This window comes from Gossypium hirsutum, chromosome A07 (assembly GCF_007990345.1).
Source record: "Gossypium hirsutum isolate 1008001.06 chromosome A07, Gossypium_hirsutum_v2.1, whole genome shotgun sequence".
In the NCBI taxonomy this organism is placed as follows: domain Eukaryota; kingdom Viridiplantae; phylum Streptophyta; class Magnoliopsida; order Malvales; family Malvaceae; genus Gossypium; species Gossypium hirsutum.
The window spans coordinates 82,540,977-82,559,784 of record NC_053430.1 but is presented as its reverse complement, the minus strand read 5'-3'; the positions used below and the strand labels follow the sequence as shown (position 1 = coordinate 82,559,784).

The 18,808-nt window shown below is 34.7% G+C and overlaps 2 protein-coding genes across 2 annotated transcripts; both read left to right on the top strand.

Annotated features, from left to right (window-relative positions):
- Window positions 1-5,510: 5,510 nt before the first annotated feature.
- On the top strand, window positions 5,511-13,585 carry LOC107955679 (AUGMIN subunit 5). Its single transcript, XM_016891485.2, is given in 11 exon segments — window positions 5,511-5,973; window positions 5,976-6,258; window positions 6,985-7,527; window positions 8,172-8,310; window positions 8,546-8,719; window positions 8,811-9,020; window positions 9,685-9,870; window positions 11,005-11,164; window positions 11,450-11,645; window positions 12,015-12,147; window positions 13,237-13,585. Coding segments are annotated over 11 exon segments (2,388 nt in total). The 5' UTR covers window positions 5,511-5,738; the 3' UTR covers window positions 13,366-13,585.
- Window positions 13,586-13,962: 377 nt separating this feature from the next.
- LOC107955680 (olee1-like protein) lies at window positions 13,963-15,155 on the top strand. Its single transcript, XM_016891486.2, has 2 exons — window positions 13,963-14,369; window positions 14,456-15,155. Exons 1-2 carry the CDS (start codon window positions 14,201-14,203, stop codon window positions 14,965-14,967), a joined length of 681 nt encoding a protein of 226 aa, XP_016746975.2. The 5' UTR covers window positions 13,963-14,200; the 3' UTR covers window positions 14,968-15,155.
- The last annotated feature ends 3,653 nt before the right edge of the window (window positions 15,156-18,808 follow it).

Here is an 18,808-nt window from a genome sequence, read left to right as displayed (position 1 = left end):
GCTTACTAAGCTTTATGTTTATTCCCTCTCTTTTCCGTTTTCTCATAGTATCGCCAAGTTAGCTCGAGGATCAAAGGAAGTCGAAGGCTCATTCACACTATCAATCGGATCTTTTGAGTGTAATTAGTCTCAACATTTTGAGTATAACATGTATAGAGACTTGGTCTTTTTGTTATATGTCATATTGGTCTAACCAAATGTGTTGGCTCATAATGATGTTGATTTATTTTGTGTATGGCCATGAGATATGGCTCATAATGATTATTAGGTTGTAAATCTATTCATTTATGTATGTATGTGCCAATTCTATTATGATATGGCCTATGGTTATTGGTGATTGAATGTTGATGAATGTCATATGTGTGTATAAGATGGTATGAAAATATATGCATGTAAGTCTAAGAAATATTGCTTATTCATATATGCGTGTTGGTAAGACTTGATTTGTCATAGTAGGGAGTCTTAAATAAGTATAATGTGAAGGGAAATTGTCATGCATAAGCTATTTTTATGAGTGTTAAGGTATCATTGAAGCCATATATGTGTTTGTGCAAATAAGGGTGGCAGTTGGCTTGGAAAATAGCCTTAAAGTTGCTCACACTGGTAGACACACGGGTGTATGTCTAGACCGTGTGTGATATACGGCTTGCCCCATGGACGTGTGATCCGGCTGCGTATCCCCTGCACCCTAATTAATGCAAACCAAAATGTCCAGTAGTAAACACACGGACAAAGACAAGGCCGTGTGTTTCGGCTGTGTGAGAGACAAGGCCTAAGAACATGGGCGTGTGCCCAGGCCGTGTGAAGTCTGCACCTGATTTTGGATTTTAATTCGCCACACGGCCTAAGGACACGGATGTATGCCTTGGCCGTGTGACCTTGTTTGGTTGATGATGTCATAGTCAGAGAGTTACATGGGTTGAGGACACGGGCGTGTGTGACCACACGGCCTACCCACACGGGTGTGTGACTCTCCAAAACATGAAAATTTTTTAAGTGTGGTAAAAGTTTCAGAAGTTCTCGGTTTAGTCCTAAATATTTCTCGTTGCATGTTTTGGGCCTCGTAGGCCCGTATAAGGGATGTTACGTATATGTTTAAATAACCTTAATTGGAATGAAATTTTATGGTTCGATTTTGTGTGTTTGATTACATTCAAATACAGTAATTCCTTATACCCTGTTCCGGTGTCGAGTACAGGTAAGGGGTGTTACAGTCCCAGATGAGAGTATGTGGTTACTGGTGTCTAACGAGCCGTTTGAGTTGGTGCCAAACAAGGATCTGTATTGCGTCTCAAAAGGTCACCCGAATTTCACCCGAGCAAGGAATAATATGGATAGTCGAGAGAGAGACAATCAACAGAAATTATGCGGGTATTATAGAAACTTAGGGCATATGAAGGCAACATGTTTTCTATACAGGGATATGTTGGGGCCTCAGCGTTGATAATATTACTTTCTACCAATTTTCATATTCATTAGCGTGCTTCGCATATTCTCTTTGGTTCAATTTGTTATTGATTGTTAACTTACACATAACCCATGATAGATAGTAATAAAGACAAATGTATTGTTTGAATGAGTAACCTTTGTTTTTTTTAATGACATATTTATATTTTCATCACAATATTTATAACAAAAAATACACTTAATCGTGTCGTTGGGGAGAATGTGTGTAGTAAGGCGGTGGACAAGGATTGCCTAACGGATTTCTGCATGGAACCAAGCGTACAACCAGAGGTGCCTCTAGAGGTCTATTTGGAAGTACGAGCCTGGAGGTCTAACGATGTCCTCTGGGCAATCATTTCTTCGGGTTCGACAACATCATCATCTTCCTCTATGGTCTATTATTGCGTTGTCCTCACTTGCCATTGTATATCCGCCACTCCCATGTTCAGTGGTTGCAACGATGAGCCACCCTGGTAAAATAATGATGCATGTAGTGTTTGGGTCAATATAGGTGTGTAACCATAAGGTGCCTCAAATCCCAGGTACATTGAAAAGGTACCGGGCATCGACATCAACATCGACTGCTGCATGAGTGTCTGCATTGGTACAATCATTGGTGGCGGTGCATACGTCAATGTCTTTCTCGATATAAGGTTCAGTATTGACATAGACGTTGGGGTGTAGTATGTGGGGGATGTCGGTGTCCTGAAATATGTACCTACAAGAATAAAAGAACCAACCATGTATGGCAGTAGATTGTAATATGGAGGTGCTTATAAAAAAAACATGGTGTTAGTAAATTGAACGAGAATAAGTAGAGCGAACAAACCCGGATAGTGCATAGCCACGGACAACACATTTTCTGTCGAATCTGATGACAAACCCATCATGTGACCACGTCCCCTCCTATGTTGTTGTGGCAATCGATGTTGTATTTTTTTCCAAGTTTTCCTACTCCTCTCCTCCAATGGTAGCAGATACGACTTGCCGACGATTTTAAACCATGTCAAGTAATCATCAGTTGCCACCGTTTCTGTCGAGAAAAATGGTTCGCGGGCGAGTATGAATTCCATCCTACGATCCTAAGCCTGGATATGCTCCTTATGCTTCTCCGCCCAATCCTTGTCGTTCTTCCCCCATATGTCTACCTTGTGCAGTTCCTTCATGTCTTGTGGTGGCAGTGGAATTCGTTGCCTGTACCCGAACTACCATAGAACCTGGTCCAATTCATACATTTCCACTATCGCGTACACTGTCAACAACACCTTCGCGTCCCACATCTCCCGATTGTCAAAACATTTCTGGTGGGATGCAAGATATAATCTTGAGGTTGATATACGACATCCATTAAAACTGAAAAATAGAATTGTAAATATCGTTACATACATATTCTTTTTAATGAATCATTGCATAATTAATATAGGTTCAAAAAAGATAGGTAATTAATCTTGGTTTCCGAGCATTGATCTAACAGTAGCCTAATGTCTTCCTACTTGTTGGGTAATTCACATAACTCGACCCATGGTTCTACTTGTATAAGAAATATATCGTTGGAACATATAATAAATAAAAACATTTACTGCACAAACTACATATATATTTATAAATGATGTTTACCTCTTCACCAACGAGAAAATATCTGGGTCAGTCACTTTGGGACATAGAAACGATATTTGCCACTAGGCCTCTAACTGCAATAGTAGCATGCAACCACCAATCGACATCTTATTCGGTTGCGTTGCTCGACAAAGCTCTCGGTATAATATGGACAACACGACAGATCCCCAACTTAGCTTTGCACATTCACTGAAGTCCACTAGATGTAGAAGTCATCTTATGTGCACCAAATTTATAGATTTATCGGGCATTAAAATACCCATGATTAACCTCATGATGAATAATTCAGCATACTGTTGTATGACCTCCTTCGTTGCATCATCGGGAAGCTTATCGAATTTTTTCTCTAACTAGTTGGTCGATATCCAACCACCTTCAAACCTGTTCAGGATCTTCCCCAACATTGCCACGTAGAGGTCCACTTTCCCCCAAACCATTGCTGATCCCATGATGACTGGCCCATCCACCGGCAGACTAGGTTGTAATGTTATGTCCTCGAGTGTGATTGTACACGCACCGCATAGAATGTGGAAAGTGTATGTTTCAGACCTTCATCTTTCAGCCAACGTGTTGGTTAGTGTGGGATTGAGTTTGCAGTCCCCTTACATGCAAGACGCATGCAAGAATCTAGCCTTCTGCAAATACCCATAGATTTCAAGGATCGGAGGTTCTATAACATAAAATAATATTTAGATTTATCAATTTTTTTTAAACATAATTAAAAATAAAAAAATTTAAATTTTGTCTTACTATTGCTAATTGGGCGGTAGAAATATAGTTGTTGTCGAAGCAGATTAGAGAGGTGTCCATTCTTGAGAAATTGATCCGAACGAATAAAACATGATATAATTAAAAAAATATTATTTTTAAATGAAAATATAAATAAATATTGAATAAAAAGCTTGAGAGAGTTGAGAGAAGGATGTGAAAGAAAAAAATGAAATTTGTGGGGTATTTATAAGTGTAAAAAAGTTACTATTAGGATTTTAATTTTTTTTTTACCGTTTGACGCGACAACAATAAAAAAATCGTTGCATTTTACCATTGAAGGAAAGAGCGCCCAGTTGGACGAGCTTTCACTTTCTCTTTCCTAAAAACGACTTATTTTTCTAATTTAATTTTAAAACGACTTAAAGGCCTAATTAAAAAAATTAGCTTATTCAGCTAATTTAGCCAAATTTTATAAATTTTTACAATATCATACTAATATTTTCATATTTTTAATTAAAAAATAATATTCAAACTAAACTCGAATAATTAGGTGTCTAAATTCAAATGAACTTATACATCAATTTGTCAATATTCATCATGGAATTAATAAATATTATATATATTAATTATTTTTCCTCTCAAATTTTGATATAAGCATCGTGGTTCTCTTTTACTTAGTAAAGGCATATGTGTGAGACAATTTACTAATTAATTTACGTGATTTAAATACTTTAAAATCTATAACGATATTTGGGTTTAGTTTTATAATACATCGGGAGTTAATGAAACTATTTTAGTGAAATTTAATTGTCTCAATTTTCGAGCGATCACTCCAAATATTTGAGTTCCTTTTGGATTTCTTTCTTGATCAATGATAACAACATTGTTATCACATCGTATTATCATCTCATACAATTACTGCTTTGATCACTTATAATTTTTCTAGAGGTTTATTTAATATTGCTTCCTTGATCACAATAATAATATTGCCAGTATGAGCATATTGATGATTACTAGCTCCTATGACTCACATACATATAAATTCTCAAGTCCTATTGTTATCTGCTACATTCAAATGGATTTGAGGATGAATCTTTTTTCATGTAACAAAGGAAAAAGAAGAAGAAGAAAATATTGTTTGTCGAAAAGAAACCCTCAATTGTTTTTTTTATACAATGATTATTTCTTTAGTTTGATTTAATAATTATTAATCAAATAAACTTAATCAATGTATTTTTAACATTTCAAGTACGAATGATAATGGAGTGGGGTATGAGTGAATGTTATTAAATCTATTATTGCTTTCTAGTTGGCATACTCTATTCCACCATCGTTCCACTATGAATGTGTAAATTTGAAATTTATTACCACTTTTATGGACGCTAGATGCATCTAGTCTTGCTCCATCTCCTCCTACCTCACTTTACTTTAATTTAATTTTTATTATTTATTTTTAATATTTTTAAAATTAAGTAAATATTTAAAAAAAATCATAAAAAAACTAAAAAATATATATAAATTTTTTTCTAAAAATGAATTATTATATTATTAATAATTAATATATATATAAATTGATAACTTTATATAATACAACAAGAAGAAATGTAGCATAATCACTCATATAGAATAGAAGGAAAAAAGAAGAAGAAAAGAAAACGGTATCGTATCGAGTGAGCGGGACCTCCATTTAAAACTTCTTTATTATTAAATTGTTCCACTCATATCCAAAGATAAAAATAAAAAAATAGAAGAGTTAAAAGAAGTATTCAAAATTACAAAACTGCCATTCTACCAGCTTTCTTTACACAGTCTTCCCCTGCCCTTTTGCCGGCCAAATTGGCTTTCTCATTATCAGATCTATCAAAATCCCTTCCTTATTTTAGCTTTCAATTGAAAATCCATTATGTCATTTTAGACCAAGGTTTCATTTTTTTTTTGCGTGGACTTTTGGCATTGAATCCAAAATGCAGAGCTCAAATGTGCAGCCGGAAGTTATACTAGAATGGCTGCAAAAGGAAATGGGTTACCGTCCCTTAGGACCCTACAATTCTTCTTCCAACAAGTCGAATTTACCTTCCATCGATTCGCTTCGCAAGATTTGTAGAGGGAATATGTTACCTCTGTGGAATTTCTTGTTAACCCGCGTTAAATCCGAGAAAACCGTCCAAAGCATCCGAAAGAACATCACCGTGCACGGCGGAGGGGGAATATTGAGAATGCTGGAAATTTGGGGAAAGAGGAGGGGAGGAGTAAAGGAGGGGGGAGGAGGAAAGAGAAGGTGGGTGGTGGTGGTGGAGGGGAGGGTTCAGGTGCGGCGGAGATTAGGGAAGCAGCAATAAGGGAACGGGAAGCCGCTGCCAAGGAAGTGGAGAGGTTGAGAAATATTGTGAGGAGACAAAGGAAAGATTTGAAGGCTAGGATGTTGGAGGTTTCTAGAGAGGAAGCTGAAAGGAAAAGGATGCTTGACGAAAAGGCCAATTACAGGTTTTTTTCTTCTTAATTCTTAAGGAGTTCTTTTAACTATATTCTAGAACTGAAAAATGCCTGCGTTAGCATTGTCCTTGTTAATTTTAACTGCTCACCATTGAATGGGCGATTTATGTCGAATTTATCTAATAGCTATTTTTCGCAACATCGAGTTTCATTATGCTTTAGGATTTTTCTTATAACTTGTGGCGTTTTAACGTCATTATGGAGGCAGAACATGAAACTAGGCCTTTAATGCCAACTAGAGCCTTTGTGTTTCTAAAATTATGGACCATCTTGTTTTTTTATTGCGTATTATTTAATTTGGGGCTTTGAAGTTAAATGTCTCTGTGATTTTCTTTATGGACTTTTCTGGTTGGATTTGACCTTTAGCTTCCCCATCAAGATGATCACATTGTTTCTCATTTTTGATCTTATCAATAAGCTGTTAATTATGGACTAGAGTGACCGTGTGCTCTATTGTCAAACTACACATAAAAGTTCTTATTTTACAATATATAAGTGGTTGGTGATAGCTTTTACATATACTTTATAGAATATATGAGGACTCAGTGTGCATTTAGTTAATCCAAGCCTGATTGGAGTCATTATTGTTAACTTCTGATATTATAAAATTAAAAGTGCCCTTAGCATGCTTGAAAACAACAGTTACCAAGTGTATTTCATCTTTCGGCAAATCTCTTTTGCATATCTTGTGTTTTCACATGCCTTATTCTACTGTAGGCACAAACAAGTGGTGTTGGAAGCTTATGATCAACAATGCGATGAGGCTGCCAAAATATTTGCGGAGTACCACAAACGTCTTCATCAATATGTAAACCAAGCCAGGGATGCTCAAAGGTCAAGTGTTGACTCTTCCACTGAAGTGATTAGCAACTACAGTGGCAATAGTGAGAAGGAAGCTGTATATTCAACTGTTAAAGGAACTAAAGCTGCAGATGATGTCATTCTTATTGAAACAACTCGTGAAAGAAATGTTCGCAAGGCATGTGAATCTCTTGCAGACCGCATGATTGAAAAAGTGCGAAATTCTTTTCCAGCTTATGAAGGAAATGGGATCCATTTGAGTCCTCAATCAGAAGTTGCCAAATTAGGCTTTGATTTCGATGGGGAGATACCTGATGAAGTTAGAATTGTTATTGTAAATTGTCTCAAAAATCCTCCTCAATTACTTCAGGCAATTAGCACATACACTTCAAGGCTTAAAACTTTGATTTCTAGAGAAATAGAGAAAGTCAACGTTAGAGCTGACGCTGAAGCCTTGAGGTATGCTTATACTTTTGTGTTTTTCTTGTTGGTGGTTACAGGATTTCAAATAAGCTTCCTTTGGTTTTCCACTTTTTCTTCTACTTATCAGGGTTGTCTAGGCTATACGGTTACAAATAATTAACTGCTTTTGTCTGCTAAGTACAAATTTTTAGAATCTTAGAGCTGCAATTTGTTTCTTAGCTACTATTTGTTTGTGTTACAGAAATTACTGCAATTTGCTAAGTTATTTCTTTGATTTGATCCTATATTACTTAAAATGAAGAAAATGCTGCAGTTAATAAAGCAATAAATTTTATCATTAATGCTACAGCTAAGATAACAATTATAGGTACTTCGTTATAGCTCTCTCATTTTTAGTGACTGACATGCTTTGGGTTTTGTTTTGGTTACAAAGTATATCTTTTCTATCTAAAACCTCCGAGTACTTAAAAGTCTCTTTAGCTTCTAGTTTCTTTATGGTTAGGCATTAGAGAACATTGCTGTATTGTGCCAGGAATATGTTGTTGAAAGTTGATTGGCTTGAAGACTCCTAGTAATTCTTTTTTCTGGTTATGTTCATGCAAATATCTTTTAGTTAAGTTTCTTGGTTGTTGTTTGGTTTTAATGAACCTTGTATTGAATAAAAGATATACTTTTATTAGGTACAAATATGAGAACAACAGAGTTATGGATGTTTCCTCTCCGGATGTGAGCTCACCCTTAAATCAACTTTATGGTAATGAGAAGATAGGAATGGATGTACCTTCTAGAGGAATGCAAAATCAACTTCTTGAAAGACAGGTCTCATCTCCTTTTGAGAATCTCACTGATGCAAACTCTTTATCTTTTATCTTTTACTCACTCCTGTATCTGTTAATGCTGTTGTTAAGGGATTATGAAACTAGAGGTGTGCCAATGTAAGATGAATGGATGCTGGTTGGCTTTGCTTAACGTTGTTAGCGCTCCACTATTGTCCTTATGTTTATTCTGCTGAGTCATCCTGTAGTTTGATTTATAAATACGTATTTGTTTGCAGAAAGCTCATGTTCAACAATTTTTAGCTACTGAAGATGCTCTCAACAAAGCTGCAGAAGCGAGGGACTTGTGTCAAAAGCTTATAAAACGTCTACAAGGAGGTAGTGATTTAGTTCCTTCACGTTCTCTTGTCGGAGGTGCAACACAGAATGTTGGCAGTCTTAGACAATTTGAGGTGATTCCTATGGTTATGAATTACCATATTGGCATTTTTCCTCTTAATGCTCATTTACTCATGCTAAATTTTATGGTTAATTTTCTCTCAGTTGGAGGTTTGGGCCAAGGAGAGAGAAGCTGCTGGGTTAAAGGCCAGCTTAAATACACTAATGTCTGAAATACAACGGTTGAACAAATTGTGTGCAGAGAGGAAAGAGGCAGAAGATTCATTAAGAAAGAAATGGAAGAAGATTGAAGAGTTTGACTCCCGTAGATCCGAACTTGAATCCATATATACTGCTCTCCTGAAGGCTAATATGGTAAGGTATTCCATCCTTCGTTTTCATTGTTAAACTCAACAGTAGGAACATGTTGGTGGTGCATCTATGATGCTGTTAGATACAATTGTTACTTTTTAGCAGTTAACACTTTGTAATGTGGTTGAACTTTTTCAATTATAAGTTAATAACATCCCTTCTTTCCTTTGTCTATGTCATCTTGGATTACTTCTCTTCTTTGCATGAAAAGATATAAAAAACATTTGCTTTAGGAGATATCCATATGCTGTTTGAGTATCTTTTAAAAGAAGGAAAAAAGACTCTTTCTTTTGTCTAATGATAACTTAATTCTCTATAGATATATCTTGTTTCATTTGTTCTCTTTCCAAAAAATTGGAGAATATATATTTTGTTGTTGTTTATCTGTGTCCAGCTTCTCAAGAAGAGGACTTGAATGTTATGCTGGATACTTAGGATGTTGAGTGTTGTTATAGTGTTCTCTGATTAGATGATATAGTTAGTATCAACAGTGTAGTCTGATCTCATTTATGTTTTATAACAATGGATTTAAGTGATGGACATATTTTGTTTGTTTACTGTTATGAATGCTTCATCACTTTATTAGTTCAATCTTGGTTTCTAGTATACATTATCTTCCAACTAAAAATCTCTAACAGGATTTATACTGATTTCTTTTGAATTAAAGGATGCAGCTGCATTCTGGAACCAACAGCCATTGGCGGCGAGGGAGTATGCTTCCAGTACCATTATTCCTGTTTGCAATATTGTTGCAGACATTTCAAACGGTGCAAAAGAGTTTATTGTCAAAGAAGTTTCTGCATTTTATAGAAGTCCTGATAATAGCCTCTACATGCTTCCATCAAGCCCACAGGTTTGTAGGACTGCGCACTTTCTTTCTTTCTTTCAATTATAAATGCAATGAAAAAAATATAGTAAGTTGTCAAAAAAATAATTTGTTTTTTTATCTTATCTTGGATGCAATGTGACATGACAGACTGGGTTCCCCTTCTTAATATGACCATTGTCTTGATCAGTGGTTTTGGTGCTGAGAAAATATGTTCTAAGCTATCACCTTTCATTATTATCTGGCCAAATATTATATTTCTTGATCAATTGCATGTCACTTGACTTTAACCTAGTGACAGTTGTCACACTGGATTTTAATTATGTAGATACTCTCATAATTGATCATTTGATTCTTGGAACTGTTGAACGTATGTTTCATGTTAAGGGAGCTATCTTGGTTAGTAACCCCTACCAATTCATGCAGCTATTTATCTAAGAAATTTGGTAAGGTAGTGGTTCTTACAAATCAAACACACACAGTCATGCTGAATTCATTTGGTATATGTAGGTACAAAGTGATAAGCATATACAAGTTTTAGATGGACTAAAACTAGGAGGTAAATACGATAATTATTTTAGATAGGCCAAGACTATAAGATAAATACAAAAGTTGAAATGGTCAAAATGGTTCAATCAAATCAACTCAATTATTTATCCTTCTCAACAATATATATTGATGTAAATTTTCTGAAACAAAATTCTATGAGCCTATGTTACTCTGACTCGGTTGTGAGTGTCCAATATCGGTATTCGCTGATATTATTATTAAATTTTTTTTTCAAAATTTTCCAAGTTTTTGTAGGATTCTATCTACCTACCCATGTCTGAAAATATGTTGGACACATTACTTAAAGAAAAATAGAGTTGAAGTAACTTAGCTTTGAGCTCCTAGAGAATTTCTTTGTAGGCTTAATATTAAAACGTAAGACTTCTTTGCTTGTATCATGTAAATATAATTCCTGCATCCTTCAAAACTTTTACTTGTTTTTTAACTTAAGTGGAAGACCTTTATATATGTGTGTATCATTCCTTATTTCTCTTCTGTGCCTGGCTCTGATGAAAATTTAGTTTAGTTGAAATTGAATTCTTTATCTTATTTTCAATTTATTGGAAAATCCATTTACATGCCTCTTTTTTTTGTTCCTTATTTCCACATCAGGCTCTTCTAGAGTCCATGGGTGCTAATGGATCTACAGGACCTGAAGCTGTGGCTGCAGCGGAGAAAAATGCTGCCTTGTTGACTGCAAGGGCTGGTGCCAGGGATCCTTCGGCAATTCCATCCATATGTCGTGTTTCTGCTGCTCTTCAATACCCTGCTGGTGAGTTTTGGTCTCCAATAAAGCCGACTAGATCCATAGCAGCACTGGTTGTGGTTTTGAATTGATTTGTTACAGTGCTGAGGGGTGTTTGATTGACAGTTGAGGTTGAATAAATTGCATTTTTGGTTTGTACCAGAAACAAAAAGAACTTATTTGGTTATTACCCAAAGAGTTCTCCTTTCAAAATGCCTTGCTTGGTTGAGGATGTTTTGAATGATCTTAAGCCTTTTAAATTTCTTTCTTTCAGTAAGAATTGTTTTCAATCTAATGACATTTTATGGTTAGGTTTGGAGGGTTCGGATGCTGGTTTGGCATCAGTGTTAGAGTCTCTGGAGTTCTGTTTGAAGCTTCGTGGTTCTGAGGCTAGTGTCCTGGAGGAATTGGCAAAGGCAATAAATTTGGTCCATATTCGACAGGATCTTGTTGAAAGTGGTCATGCACTATTGAACCATGCTTACCGTGCTCAACAAGAATATGCAAGGTAATGAATTACTGTTTCTGCCTACTTGGAAGTTACAATTATATAAAAGCAATCTGTTTATCTTTTTTTCCCTCTGATCATTTGTATAAGCAGATAGTGCTTCATCTAGAATCGAGTTGCCTATTCTTTCTTCGGAATCATATGGTTGCTTTTATAGTTGCATTTGCTTTTCAAAGAAAAAAACAAAAGTGGACTTGGATACAAAAGAAAAAATTACTTTTAAATAATTAAAAATGAAAATCCAATTTTGGGTTAAATGTACCAAACTATATGGGTTTACTTTCATATTACATTATAATTTGTGTTACATTTTAGTCATTTTGTCGTTTTGATTAATTATGATATGGTTTTTCTTGCCAAATGATGCAGGACAACAAATTATTGTTTGAATTTGGCAGCTGAGCAAGATAAGATTATCACCGAGAAATGGCTACCTGAACTTAAAACTGCAAATTTGAATGCTCAGAAGTGCTTGGAGGACTGCAAATATGTCAGGGGTTTGGTAAGTAACGGTGTTATCGTTTTGCTGGTCATATCATTAGATCTCTTGCTACGTGTATGCATATTCCACTGTTTTCTTCTGTTTTATATTCAACCCATTCGAATATTAGTCTTGTAAAAGAAAGAAATGATTGGTTTTTCTGTAAGCAAGAGTGCGAGCTGGAGCTGTGAGTTGGAGTGAGGTTGGTTGCTGAGATAGACTGGTTGTTTGATTGCAGACTATGTTTCTGGGTGCAACTATGACCTATTTGTTTGTTTATTTATTTCTGGTGATAAGAGAAGTGAGAATGGGAAAGGGGTTTGGGGATAGGGATGGCAAATTAACTCGAACCTGACGGGTTTTGACTGATTTGACCTGATAGGGGCTTTTTTCTTGAAAAATCGGGTTTGGGGCTGGGTGGGATACCAAAATACCCTTTTTTTATTTTAATTAATTTTATATATTTTAGTTAGATTTTTTAAACTGAAATAAGATTTTATGAATTTTAATTCTTTTTTAATTTTTTATTTTAGGTAGATATTTTTTATTTTTATAAGATTGTAGAATATGTATTTTATTTAATCTTGCAAAAGTAATATAATATAAAAAATTATTTAATACTTCGGGTTTGGTCGGGTTTGAGAGTAGGGGAATTTTTAGTATTTTGGGATTGGGTTTGGGACCCTAAACCCTAAACTTGGGTATTAAATTTTTTAATAAGATCAGTTTGGAGACGGGAGGTATAAAAATATGGCCAGAGTAGGGGTTAGCAAAACACCACCCCATCATATCGCTATCTCTAGTTGGGGATTAAACTTGTTTATGTCAATATATAAGGTCTGTTATTTGAACCCACTATTTCGCTTAAAGTACCAGTGTTAAACATGTGTCCGACACAGACCTGGATATGGGTATAGGAGTATGATCTTCCATATATATGAAAAATTTAGGAAAAAAAATTGAACAAATTTAGGAAAAAAAATTGAACATATGTTGTACACATACTTGTATCCGGTACTCATCTTTGAGTCTAGATATAACATAGTTTAAGACTATTGAAACATCAACATCTTATTATATTTGCCTTGGGATTGAACATCGTGAGTACAGCTGGACGAGTGGTGGGAGCAACCGGCATCAACTGTTGTAGATTGGGTCACAGTTGACAGACAAAATGTTGGAGCCTGGCATTCTCACGTGAAGCAACTTCTTGCATTTTATGATAAGGAAGTTTTGTGAACTGTTATTGTTTATTATTCATTCTCCTTTGTTCGATGGTTGGGTATCACTTTTTTTTTTTTTTTACACTAAAGCCCTGTATTTGAATGTAGTAGTATGGTTTGAATTTCCCAGAAGAAATGGCTGTAAAAACTTAAGCTACCTTTCTTTGTGTTGTAAAGAGATTTTTGCCAATTTGTGAAATGATCTTCTGCTTAGAATATAGCTTGCTTTTCACCTATGATTCAGAAGTTTTCATTTTAATTTTGGTTATCTTTTTCTTTGATTTTGAGTAGATTATTTTGATTTTCTTTTGAAAGATACAAGCACTGGGATATTCCATATCTAAAGTTATTTTGATTTTGGTTTGGATAATATTCGATTAAGCAAATTCCGGTTCAAATATTTAAAAAATATAAATATTCGATTTGTTGTCTCCTAATTGCAAAAAGTAGGTTGAAATGTGATTCCATGAATACTGAGCTCATATTATTCATGGCATTGGCACATGATATCTATGGCTGCTGTAAGCAGCTCGTGAACAAGCAGGAACCAGTCCAACTATCCCAAACTGTTGAATTTATATCATCAAATTCAAAGGAACCAATTCAATAAACTGTAACTATAATTCCCAGCCATCAAAGTTTTACTAGTTTCTAAATCATACATTCATTCCTTTTGAGCTGTTTTGGAGGTGGAAGAAATTAAACCTGAATGCATTGCTTCCACTTTACAGTTCACTGGTTTTTGCATGAACGATATTAAGAAGGTTGATAGGCTACACTATAAAAGTTATCAAAGTTCAGGGCATTAAATCAGAACCCCAAAAAAAGAGGTATTTGAAGAGATTAGAAGGATGAAAATGAGTTGGTTTTCCCTAGTACTGCTGCTGCTTAGTTTAACAATCAATAATCTCTCAGAGGCTGGCCATGGACATAAGCTACGTTCTGCTGTTGTTTCTGGAACTGTATACTGTGACATTTGTTTCCAACAAGATTTCTCAAAGGCCCATCACTTTATTTCAGGTCTGCTGTTTTCACTACTAGTGATTTTCATCTGTTATAGGCTAACATTTTAATATGCTTCCTTGGTTGAAATTTTGTTTCTGCAGGTGCATCAGTTGCAGTGGAATGTAAAGATGGGGAATCGAGGCCGAGTTTTCGACAAGTTGTGAAAACCAACGAGCAGGGAGAATTCAAAGTTCGTTTGCCATTCTCAGTTACCAAACATGTGAAGAAAATCAAGGGATGTTCAGTGAAACTTGTGAGAAGCAGTGAGCCATACTGTGCAGTGGCCTCATCTTCAACATCATCATCACTCCATCTCAAGTCAACAAAGCAAGGAACTAAGGTTTTCTCAGCTGGGTTTCTGAGTTTCAAGCCATTGAAACTGCCAAATCTATGCAACCGAAAACCAAGTGTTGTTGCAGACTCTAAGGAATACAACACCCCACACACCTTGGACTTTGAGCAACCAAACTATCCCATATTTCCACCTCCACTTGAAGACCCTGCAACACGACGGCCAAGCCCACTGCTTCCCAATCTCCCACCATTACCTCAACTCCCCCCTCTGCCACCCCTTCCAGGGCTCCCTTTTCCTCCCATTCCTGGAAGGAATTAGACAACTAATTCTCTGATATTAATTAATGGGTATAAATGGCTATTTAAATCACTTCTTTACTTTCTGTCCTACTCCTCTATGATATTATTCCACTAGTTTTCATGTAATACTTTATTCCCATTCCCTTTATCTACCAGTTGGAAGTTAATGTGGTCTAAGCATTCAATGGAGAATCTTGATCTGAATAATGTAATGGGAGTTTTATATTTCAGAATTTTATGTATTAATAATAGACATCAAAAATAGTTCAAAAAAAATTATTTACCACATATTTTCTAAAATAGAACATAAAATAAAGAATATTTAGTTCAAATTTAAACATGCAATTAGAAATATAGGTAAAAACTCATAAAAATAAGCCTCTTCAAAACAAACAAAAAGTTTTCACTCTCTTTGCCATAAAGAAAGTGAATAAAAATTACCAAGTGTAATTAATCTATAACTAACAAACATGCGATTAGTTTATACTCCAATCAACCATTAAACAAATACTATACCTTATTTTAATTCATCATAAAGCATGCCACACTTCTCTATATCTCTATTATTATTTTTTGGATAGAAACCTTGGAATCATTGCTTCAAGTTGTTCCATGAACGGAAGAAAACAATTATGAGATATTGTTGGAAATATTATTATATATGGGTTTTTTTACAAAATTATTTATTTATTTTTATCGTTTTATCATTCTGTTACTAGTATAAATAGATAGTTGATTTCCTCTTTTTTCACACCCAACAGATATACAACCCTCCATGAAAAATATTTTTCTCTTTTGCTTTCTATTTGCGATTTCTTTATAAAATTTGTCGATTTTTCCCAAATTACTTTTAGAGAAAATTCTATCTAGGAGTTTGGGTTTTAAGCGGGACTGACTGTGACCCTTCCAAATTTTCCTGAGAATTGTTCCTATTTTGATTTCCCGAGAAGAGCAACACTAATTGAGTTTCATCTTCCATATTCAGGTGTACGAATATCGAGAACTGCGTTAATCTTGGGGGACAACATCCTCTACACAATTACACAGATTAGGATGAATTCGTTTCTAAGGCTGTGAATTTACCATGGCACAATAATTTTTGATTTTATATTTAATTATTTATTTTTCCTAGTCAGTGTTAACAAATTTATTTTTGCAGTAGATTACATTTCCAATGATGTCTACCTCAATCAACAAATACATCTCAGATGAGGTTAGAGCTGTTGTGGTTTCCGAAGTAAACCTGGTTGAAAATAATGCTGAATGTGTTGTAGGCACAGACGCATCTAAACATTTCTGCGCCAACAGAGAAATGTTCACTGAATTTGAAAAGATAGCTAAAGGTGAGTAAGTCTACATGGGTAATTCAAGCACGTCGGAAGTACTCGGTGAAGGAAAAATTTTACTAAAACTCACTTCTTGTAAAACATTGGCATTGAGTAATGTTTTGTACGTACCTGGCTTTCATAGAAATCTGATTACTATTGGTCTGTTGAATAAGGCAGGCATTAAACTAGTATTTGAATCTAATAAACTTCTACTTTCCTGAAACGGAGATTATGCGGGGAAAATTTTTTTAAGTGGAAACTATGCTTAATAATAATAAAGACATTATTTCTGCTTATATTGTTGAATCATTTGACATGTGACATGTTAGATTAGGACATGTGAACATTCATTCTTTAAAGAAACTCGAAAAATTGAATCTACTTCCTAATATAGATGATACTAGCTTTAGTAAATTGAAATATGTGTTGAAACCAAGCATGCTAGACCTTCTTTAAAACCTATCACTGATAGGAAAATTGAACTGATCTAGCTGACTTTAGAAACACAAAAAGTAAAAATGGGAAACACTACTATATTACCTTTGTAGATGACTACTCTAGGTAAACTAAGGTCCAAATTTAAGAACATGAGATGAAGCTGAACAAACCTTTCTCCTCTATAAAGCATAAGTAGGAAACCAACTTGATAGAAAAATAAAATGTTTTAGATCCGATAGAGGGGGCGAGTATGACACTAACTGCCTTAAAGAGGCTTGTGAGAAAGACGAAATTATATATGAATTTTTAGCTCCGTATTTTCCACAACAAAATGACTTAGCTGAAAGGAAAAACAAAACTCTAAAAGAAATATGAATGCTTTACTACTTAGTTCTGGTTTACTTGATCACATGTGGGGGGAGGTCGTACTCTCTGCGAATCACATCCTTAATAGAGTGCCTCATAAAAATTAGATTGTACCCCATACGAATTATGGAAAAGTTATGCCCCTAATCAAAAAAATACTTGAAAGTGTAGGGTTGCCTAGCAAAAGTAGGCATACCTATTTTTAAATAGAACACTATTGGGTCTAAAACTATTAATGTTATTTTTGTTGGTTATGCTTTGAACAGTGCTCCACATAGATTTATGTCTTTGCATAATTCTTCCATACGTGAATCTAGAGATGCTATCTTTTTTGGAAATATTTTTTCTTTAAAGAAATTTGATGTAAATCATGATACACAATCATGATGTGAAAACTAGAATAAGTAAAAGACAAATGACTGCCACTAATTTCAGACATGATTTTCTTACTTCTTTTATAACTGAAGTTAATGATTTAGACTTAATAAATGATTCTATTGCTCATGATTTTTTGATAGATAAGGATCCAAAAACTTATGATGAAGCCATAAATTCTATAGATGCTAGTTTTTGGAGAGATGCTATTAACAATGAGCTTGAATTTATTATGTTTAATAACATTTGGGAACTAGTACACTTGCCTAAAAGTTTTAAACCTATTAGTAATAAATGGGTATTTAGAAAGAAGCTTAGACTAGATAGGTCAATACAAAAGTATAAGGCAAGACTAGTGGTTAAAGGGTTTATTCAGAAATTTAGAGTAGATTATTTTGATACTTACTCTCATGTAACTAAAATCTCTACCATTCGTGTGTTGTTTGCATTAGATTCTATTCATAATCTGCTGCTACACTAGATAGATGTAAAGACAACTTTCTTGAATGGTGACTTGGATGAAGAGATATATATGGAATAACCTCTAGGATTTGTGGCACCTGGTATAGAAGAGAAAGTTTGCAGACTCAAAAAAATATTTGTACGATCCCAAACAAACTCCAAAAAAATGGCATGATAAATATCATAAGACCATTCTTAGTTTAGGTTTTATAGTTAATGGTTCAGATGCATGTGTATATTCCAAAATGTTTAGATCTGATTGTGTCATCATAAGCCTGTATGCAGATAACATGTTAATTTTCAATTCTAATATAGAAGCTATTAGTAAAACCAAGAATTTCTTATCTACCAGATTTGAAATGACTGATTTGGGAGAGGTAGATGTAATCTTAGCAGTTAAAGTTACAAAATCAGAAAAGAGATTTTCATTAAACCAATATCACTATATAGAGAAAGTGTTAAAAAGGTTTAATAGTTTTAATGTAATCCCTGCGAGAACTCATTATGATTCTAGCATACAATTGTTAAAGAATAGACGAAACTATATTTCTCAATTAAGTATGCAAAGATTATTGGAAGTCTTATGTTCTTGATGAACTACACTCGACGGGACATTGCTTATGCGGTTAGTAGACTGAGTAAGTATACCCATAATCTGAGCAATTTGCATTGGAATGGATTAAAATGTTTGCTTAAATACCTTAAAGGTAATTTAACTTAGGAGTTAGAATTTGCTAATTTGTTGGCTACCCTGTTGTCCGTGAAGGCTATTGTGATGAAAACTAGGTAACTGATAATAATGAGGTAAGCTCTACAAGTGGGTATGTCTTTACTTTGGGTGGAGCAACCAATTCATGAAAGTCTATTAAATAGACTTGTATTGCTCACTCC

Excerpts from the sequence above, each read along its gene's own strand:
- LOC107955680 (XM_016891486.2), top strand. The coding sequence starts at position 14,201 with ATGAAAATGAGTTGGTTTTCCCTAGTACTGCTGCTGCTTAGTTTAACA. Across the intron at positions 14,370-14,455 it reads GGCCCATCACTTTATTTCAG|GTGCATCAGTTGCAGTGGAA; the intron begins GTCTGCTGTTTT and ends TTGTTTCTGCAG.